This window comes from Strongylocentrotus purpuratus, unplaced genomic scaffold (assembly GCF_000002235.5).
Source record: "Strongylocentrotus purpuratus isolate Spur 01 unplaced genomic scaffold, Spur_5.0 spur5_contig_867, whole genome shotgun sequence".
Lineage (NCBI taxonomy): Eukaryota > Metazoa > Echinodermata > Echinoidea > Camarodonta > Strongylocentrotidae > Strongylocentrotus > Strongylocentrotus purpuratus.
Genome location: NW_022145576.1, coordinates 339,204 through 348,168, shown reverse-complemented (window position 1 = coordinate 348,168; position 8,965 = coordinate 339,204). Strand labels below are relative to the sequence as shown.

Here is an 8,965-nt window from a genome sequence, read left to right as displayed (position 1 = left end):
GGCTTCGCGCAACCTTCCAACTTTTGTCGACCTGGCTGTAGACATGATAGGGGGCCATAAGGTTCAGTCCATTACCGAATAAACAAGTAGACCCTTCTAAGAACATGTAGTGTCGGAGACACTTTCCCTTCTCTGGACATAATCGACATCAGCAGCCACTGAATCGACGATATCACCCCCTTGCCCCCTTGCCTCTGAAAAAATATGATTTAAGCGCCCTCTTTTGTCACTTATAATTATGTTTCGAGATTACTCCATGAGCACTGAAAGACGGTCCCTGGGAGAAGGTATGAAGACCCTGGAATGAATCCAAACATAAAGGGGCATGCGAGATTTATACTTGTTGATATTTGGTAGAGAACAAATTTCAATTTCAATTATTTTTTTTGTCTTCGATGTTTATTATGAACTTTTAAACAAACAGTATAACAATAGATCCTATTTTGTCTGAAGAATAAATGAACATCATTACGCCCTCTGTCGCACCACGGTAGAAAGACTGTGAGGTGGACATTGCCAAAAGTGTAACCAAAAAAAATTATATTTCAATATAACTATAGTAATGACAAGGATATTCGTAAAGTGCTATCTTTACGTTCCAATACTTTTCATAACTGTAATAATTACCAAATTCATATACCCAGTAGCCCAAATGTTGGTAGTTTCGACTTTTCGGGTAGGATGCAGCACGAACCTAAATTTGTACGTCAAACAGGCATGACGCCATTTTAAGCTGTTGTTACATGGGATTGCATGGTTTCTTATCTTTCTGTTTGTCTATCTATATCTATCTTTTCATCTATCTTTCTGTCTGTCTGTCTGCCTGTTTATCCTTAAATCCATCTTCTATCTGTTTATCCATCCATCCATCTATTCATCTCCCTCATCGATCGATATCCACAATATCCATCTATCCGGCAGTCAATCTTTCTGTCTATCCATCTATCTACTTTTTTCTCTCTCACTCTCACTCTCTCTCTCTCTCTCTCTCTCTCTCTCTCTCTCTCTTTCTCTCTCACCCTCACTCTCTCTCTCTCTCTCTCTCTCTCTTTCTCTCTCTCTCCCTCTCTCCCCCCCCCCCCCCCCCTCTCTCTCTCTCTCTCTCTCTCTCTCTCCCTCTCACTTATCTGTACCCAGATCTTTCTTTCATAATTTGAATCTTGAAGCTCCCTCTCGATCATGAAGTCTGTATTAAGTAATTTATTTCCGTAATTATACCATGGTACAATATGACATAAAATTATTATAATGAATAAATAATGTAGACATGTATTTTTAAATCTCTTTATTAGTTCCATCACAAAATCAAACAAATGTCATGATGTCACATAAAGAATCAATTAAAGGCACAATGATACATTCGTACATGCAGTCAATGAACGATATGGAAATTGTTCGGTTTTATAATGAAAGACAAATAACACACATGGACATAATTATGCTTCATAAAGGTTAAAGGTTAACATTACATAAATACATGCTTCGCTTTGTCATATTATGTATACATTATTTACAATGATACTATCTGTTTCAGCAAAGCAGAACATGAGGAATAAACCAAAACTTACAGGAAAAGAATACTTTATATAGGGGCTTTGGCTTTGTCAGTGTGAGAAGTAAATGAGCACACAACGATATACAAGAGCATGATGTTGCATAACAAGAAAATTATCAATTCATGTAATAAAGCCAACTCTGTTATCCTTTTATAATACACTGCACGGGCATATCGCCGTCAAATTGTAATCTTGCTTTTGGTGCCAGAATAAATTGTATACAACGCAGAAATCATTTGTTATAATGCCCCGAAAATACTTCAAATTTTACAACATCACTCCCTGGAGACTTAGTTCTATATTACAGTTTAAACGTCTAATTATCTATATACACATTCTTGGTCATCATGATTAATGATGGTTGTCATTCGTAAAAGATTCTGGTGTGGTTTGTACAGGAAGGTCATTGTACCATACCATGTCTTACTTACACTAATTCTTACAGGTGAAAATAATGTTTGTCGTGTGAAGTTTAGTACACTATACATACTTTGCCAACGTCCCCCTCTCTTTTCTTGTCTCTCCCTTGCTCATTCCCTCTCTCTCTCTCCCCCTATACTTTAGATGCGGCATATACGGAAGCCATATGTATATAATCGAGAAAAAACTATTAAAGTGCCACTGACTTATGGTGTGCTAAATAATCAAGCAAATCACTTGCTGACTTCTTCAACTGTCTTTTGCAGTGTGTGAATTACAGTATAAGATTTGTCAATTGGAACTTGTAACTTTAATGTCCTGCGGTCCTAAAAGCGAAACGTGAAATGGTAAACAAAGCATTCTACACTTCTCTAAAAAACCTAAGTGGACACATTTTGCCGGTCGTGTGAGGCAAGTAATCCTTTTGAATCACATTCACAGTAACGCATTAACTGCAAGCACCATGAATCATGTCGTTGTCATGGCATTGTAACTTTGCTTTTCGTTTTCCAAATATCCGCCAAGAAGATCCGAAATTCTCAAGGGTTACGCGAAATGGTGAAATTCTTTAGAAGATGCTAAAATGATTTATTCCCTGAAAGATCATGTCACGTTTTTTTTTTTTTTTTTACTACGAATGTCTTCTCGTGTTCCTAAACTGAATAAACTCCGCACCAGAAAAGACGATTAAAATGCATTGCTATTAGTAGATATTTTTTTAAAAGTTTATGATAGGCTATAACATATTGATGCAGAGGAGTGGACATTGGATTTCCATTCTTTTATCAGTCATACTTGGGATCAATTCAAATCCATATATAGCGGAATCCACTCCAAAATATAGTGGAATCCACTCCAAAATATAGTGGAATCCACTCCAAAATATAGTGGAATCCACTCTAAAATATAGTAAAATCAACTCGAAAATATAGTGAAATCTACTCTAATGTATGTTTGAATGACTCTTTTTGGAGTGGATTCTACTCTCAATTTTTAGAGTGGATTTCCATGTCACTCGTGTACACTTAGTGAGTAATAGTCCGTCAGTCAGTGATCATGCGCTTCCCTGTATCTGGTCGTTTGTTAGACGGGAGATGAGAACGGGTTCTTCGTGGACGAGTATGGGATGGGCGTCGCTCTTCTCCCAGAAGATGGGGGCCTCGATGAAGACGGCGATCGTTCCGACAACGGCGACTAACAGGAAGACCCAAAGAAGAATACGGTCGATGACTAAGGCCACGAACTTCCAGTCTTCCTCCGACTAAAAGATAGAGAAATCAATGATTAACTTATTTTTATTCTTTGTACGTTTGTAAAATGTGAGCAAATCAAATTTCCAATATTGGACAATAAATTGAAATTGAATTGAATTGAATTGAAACTTAGCAATAAGCGAAGGTTGATCAACTATAATCTGAAGGGAGGGGGGGGGGGAGATCACAGATTTTGAATGAACCCCGTCGCCCCTCTCTTCGGTCTGACGGTAGGGTAAGGAGAGGAAAATCAGAATATTGCCCCGGAAATCCTGCTGACCCTCTTCAGTCTCTAAAGGGGGAGGGAGGGGGGGGGGTTGCATTTTTTTTAAAAAGTTTTCAGGAAAAACAAAATTCCTCTCAATCTTACCTGGTCGACGTCATCCTCATAATTGATGTTGTCTTTGATATACTGAAGAGATGCTAGGAGGGCCTTCCATTCCCTCTCACGAGTTCTCGAGCTCCCTTCGTCTGAATCGTCTGAGTCCGCTCTGAATCGTCGCATCGTGTTGTGCTCGACTTCGCGCCCTTCTATTTCTTCCCGCAGTGATGGCGTGATCGTTCGGAGCTGCATTAGAATAATGATTATAAAAAAAAAATAGCATGCAATTAAATATACAGTTACCTTTGCTTGACGAGATTATTTTACAATAGCGAAATGACTTCGAAAAATATGTTATCAATATTATTGATAGGCTCAACTCTGTCAAGAACATGCAGCTCGAGAAAGAGAATGGGGAAGTCGAAACTAGAACGAGAAAAGAGGAGAAAGAGAGCGAGTAGTGAAGGAGAGAGAAGGGGGCGAGTCAAGAAAGAGAGATACAATTTAATAGAGACAAAGAGATAAAGAGAGAGAGGGGAGAAGGATGGAGAGAGAGAGAGAGAGAGAGAGAGAGAGAGGGGGGGAGAGGGGGGGGGAGAGAGCCGAGGAGAGGGGATAGGGGAAGGGAGGAAAAGGGGTGGTAAATAAGAGAAACTATTTATTTGTAGTAGGACTCTACGGCAAAAAAAAAGTTAGGGGGAGAGTTAGAGAAAGATAGATGATGGGATGTGGGTGCAGAAAAGATTGATAATAATGTAATATTCATGGGTATAGGATGGGGAAAAAAGGTTAAGCGACGGAGAGTAGAAGAAAAGGAAGAAAAGAAACCGGCTGATAGGAATATTACCTCAAGTTTATTGTAGGGTCTTCCATTATACATCCTGTAGTTGCCATTCTGACTGTAGTTCCCCGATCTTTCTTCCCATACCCCTGACGATGAGGAGGGCGAGTACATGTACGGATTGTTGTACTTCCTGATGGCTTCCTTCTGCAGCTTCTTCTTCATCTTCTTCTCCTTCCTCGCCTTCAGTCCATCGGGTCTCTCCATGCAGAAAGCCCGGGGTAAATAGTTCAAGAACCACGTCTTCATCCATGGTGGCATCTCGTGGGTGGTGATGCTGCGGAAGTGGACGTTGATGGTGACGACGGTGGCCAGGATGGACAGGGATACCATGGCCATGGTGAAGAGCATGTACCGACCGATGAGGGGTATGGTCTTTGAGGTTGGCGGGATGAGGTTAGGGATCAAGAGAAGGAACACGATGAGAGCCAGAAGAACGGAGATGGAGAGGGTGATCTTTTCCTGAGCGTCGGAGGGGAGGTAGAAAACCAGCGCGGTCATCAACGAGATCAGCACACAGGGGATCACCAAGGTAATGATATAAAACAACGGATTCCGATGCAGAACTAACGTGTAGGTAACATCGATGTAGATCTCCACGCAGCAGGGGTACTTGAGGGCGGACCTGACAGCGGGTGCATCGACGATCTCCCACTCGCCGTTCGCGCGGTAGTTCTCTCGCTCGACGTTGGAATTCAACGCGATCAGGTCGACGACGTCACCGGCGTAAGTCCAGGATCCGAATTTCATGATGCAACGCTGCTCGTCGAACGGGAAGTACTCAATGTCAATGCTGCAGGAGCTGCGGAAAATAGCGGGAGGTTTCCAAGTGACTGAGCCATCGTAGAAAATCGTGGCACTGTTCATCACCTCCACAGCATATGCTCCTTCAGCTCTGCAAGAAGATACAAGAAGTAATAAATATATTACATGATTTTTCGCTTCTTCAATTCATATTGCTTCATTCTCATTATATAAGGCTGCTTTTTAATTAGAAGGTGCAACATTTTGAGGGTTTTGTAAGTCTGGACACAGAAAACAAAAAATACATAAAAGATCATATAGCATTAGCAAGTCAAGCTATCAAACTGATGTCTACACATTCTATGGAAGGGCAAAGGGGGCTGGAAGGGCACTGGGGCATAGTGGAAGACACTACTAATAAAAAATTCTTCTTTCAAGTCGATTTCTGGGACTTCAATCGTAGGGGCGTTCGCCGGCTCCGATCTATGTTGGTTACAGTCAGACTTTTGACGATTTTGACGAAGGACGGTTTTCGGAGAGTTATAACATTTTTTAATTTTTTTTTTTTTTTTTTTTTTGGGGGGGGGGGTTAAATCGGCAGGGGGGCGTTACGATTGTGTCCGCTGACTTCGCCGAGTTTAGTTAGATACGCCACAGGAGACGATGTATTGTCTTTGGTTGGACAGAGTAACTTACGTGTTATAGAGAACCAAGTCTGGTGCCCATAATCGTTGGATTGGGAAATGGATGTAGGTAATGCCACCATAGTCCTCGGGTTTCCATACGAGTCTGTAATCCGTCCATTGCTGTACGAAAACATGGTAATATAAATAATGGTTACAGCATCATCAACATTAACAACAACAATAAAAGTAATGTTAATGTAATAATAATTATAATACTATAATAATGATAATGTTCATACTACTACTATATTACTACTACTACTACTACTACTACTACTACTACTACTACTACTACTACTACAACTACTACTACTACTACTACTACTACTACTACTACTACTACTACTACTATACTACTACTACTACTACTACTTCTACTACTACTACTACTACTACTACTACTACAACTACTACTACTACTATAATATTACTACTACTACTACTACTACTACTACTACTACTACAACAACAATAACTACTACTACTACTACTACTACTACTACTACTACTACTATACTACTACTACTGTATACTATTACTACTACTACTACTACTACTACTACTACTACTACAACTACAACAACAACAACTACTACTACTACTACAACTACTAATACTAATAATACAAATAATAATGATGATGATGATAATATAATGATAATAAAAAAAATAATGATAATAATAATAATAACAACAACAACAATTGGTTTATTTTCCAAGGAAAATGGGGCCAATTTACTTTATATGTGCTACAAGGAGATGAATAATAATAAAAGATGGGGGGGTCAAAGAAAGGTACCTATAAACAATTGATTAATTGCCAGGATCACTGCGTAATTCGTCAAAGGAGCTAAATACAGGAAATGTAGTAAATCAATTTTTATAGTGTGTTGACATAAAAAGTGTTTATAATACCGCTATTCGGGCCTAATGAAATGGGCTAGAGAGCGACGTAAAATTGTGATCTATTTCCGATGATATACGTCTCGCGAAAATTAAAGATGACGTCGAGTACTGGTGAAATAATTGTAATGTGAAAGAATGGGTCTTTAGTTGATTCTAAATTTCTTGTTTTTTGAATTATGTATTGTAATATTTTGGAATTGTCAAAATAACAAAGACTTTACTAATTGTTGCTGAAAATCACAAATAACTGACATGAAAATACTGATACACTGGGCTACCTCAAGAAGTGGCCAAAGAATATCTAGATCAGTTTTTTTTTCATAGGATATTGCTATTATGACAGGTATGATATTATTCAATATGGTAATAAAGAGAATGAGAAATATCAAAATTATTCCTCACGTTCACAAGAACTCCACCTTCTCTTTAAATCAAATTCTTACTCTTCTTTACATAAAGGTCCAAAATGGCAAAGTAATTATTATATGCATGCGTATAGATTTTAACAAGGACTTTTGATTTACTTACCTGTTTAAGCCAGATACTAGTGACCATGATCTGGTTCTTTTCATCCTGTAAAAATAATGAATAATAAACATAGTAGCAACACAAACATACTAAAAATTCAAATCTTAGGTATGATTACACCTTACAAATGATAAAATGGAAGATTAGATGCAACCAGGGGCGATGATTATATTTCTGTCCTAAAACGTAAAAACCGGTATCTAAAGAATGAATACAAGACTGCCGAAAGTAAATTCTGAATTTTGTGACTGGAAATCTATGATCTGATGGTTTTAGGCAAATTTCTAGCCAGCAAAAGAGGATACATTGCATCTAAATTTGACAACACCGCTCCTCATCCTATACCGAAGCTCCCAAAACTAAATCAAATCTTATGAACAAAAATAAAAATCGATACTCGGACTACGGCATTGCAAGACGAGAGTAACTGTCTTAGAATAAAAAAAATCCCATCAAAAAAGAGATAATACCACCCAAATGATAACATTCGACACCCCATCCACCCCCCCCCCCCCCCCCTTTATTGAGCGACACTCCTGTGTTTGTGCTGTCAAACACAGATGACGAAAGTTAACACACTTCTGGCTTTCATAAGAGGAATGCGATCCCATACTCACGATGTCGACAAGTTGTGATAGGGCTAGGCCGATAAATACATCCAGGATATCGGAGTCGTTAGCTACTGGCCGAATCAGAGGGTTGTATTTTGTCATCAGTTTCTCAAACAGTGCTTCGGCAGATTCAGAGCACTGGGCCTCTGTAGATGTAAACACAAAATAATGAGAAAGGTGTGAAAATGGACGAATAAATACATGGTGTAATTATTATGAAGAAATTTAATTTACAAGCGAGATGGTGTAGAGAGAGAGAAGAAGAAGAAGAAGAAGAAGAAGAAGAAGAAGAAGAAGAAGAAAAAGAAGAAGAAGAAGAAGGAGAAGAAGAAGGAGGAGGGGCCCTCCCCTCCTCCTTCTTCTTCTCCTTCTGAGGTAGAAGAAGAAGCAGAAGAAGAAGAAGAAGAAGAAGAAGAAGAAGAAGAAGAAGAAGAAGGAGGAGGAGGAGGAGGAAAAAGAAGAAGGGGAAGGAGGAGGAGATGAGGGGGAAAAGGAGAAGAAGGTGATGATGATTATGATAATGATGAAGATAATGATAAAGTGACAGCCCGTGGTAGACTTATTGACAACTTATCTAGAGTATACGAAACCGACAATGTAGGTCACGTAGGCTGTCGGTCTATGTACAGTGATGTCCCGATGCAAGCTTGTCACAGCTATATCTGACATATTAATGACATCACACACATGATCTGAATCGTACAGTCATAATCTAGTTTTCTTCATGCTTATCTAACCAGCAAAGTAGTACCCCGTGTAATCCGATCAGTGAGTACTTTGACTCGGTTGCACTTACAGATTAGCCTATGTCTAAGAATAGGATAAGATCCTATACATAGAGAAGAAAATGAGAACGGGGTGGGGGGGGGGGGGGGGGTGGGGTGGACCGGTCTTAATATTTTTTTTAATCCAGCTATTGATACTCATTATTACATTGATTAAAGGAGAAAATGGCCTTTAGTAGGCCATTTTGACAAGTAGTCATTTTCATGTCGATACTAGAGACAAAAACAACAGTAGGTTGTGGAAATGAATTTGGATTTGTTACCATTTTCTAAGGGCAGACCTATTGAAATATAGTCTACAGTGGAAATATAT

The 8,965-nt window shown here is 39.0% G+C and overlaps 1 protein-coding gene across 1 annotated transcript in view; it reads right to left on the bottom strand.

Moving 5' to 3' along the window:
• Positions 1-2,588: 2,588 nt before the first annotated feature.
• LOC583276 (neuronal acetylcholine receptor subunit beta-3) overlaps positions 2,589-8,965 on the bottom strand; it is a 34,810-nt gene continuing 28,433 nt past the window's right edge. The window contains exons 2-7 of the mRNA XM_030975046.1: positions 7,874-8,013; positions 7,257-7,301; positions 5,833-5,942; positions 4,399-5,287; positions 3,600-3,797; positions 2,589-3,237 (exon numbers count right to left, since the gene is read on the bottom strand). Of these exons, the coding sequence (XP_030830906.1) occupies positions 3,031-3,237; positions 3,600-3,797; positions 4,399-5,287; positions 5,833-5,942; positions 7,257-7,301; positions 7,874-8,013 (1,589 nt within the window). The 3' untranslated portion in view covers positions 2,589-3,030. The remainder of the gene's footprint in view (positions 3,238-3,599; positions 3,798-4,398; positions 5,288-5,832; positions 5,943-7,256; positions 7,302-7,873; positions 8,014-8,965) is intronic.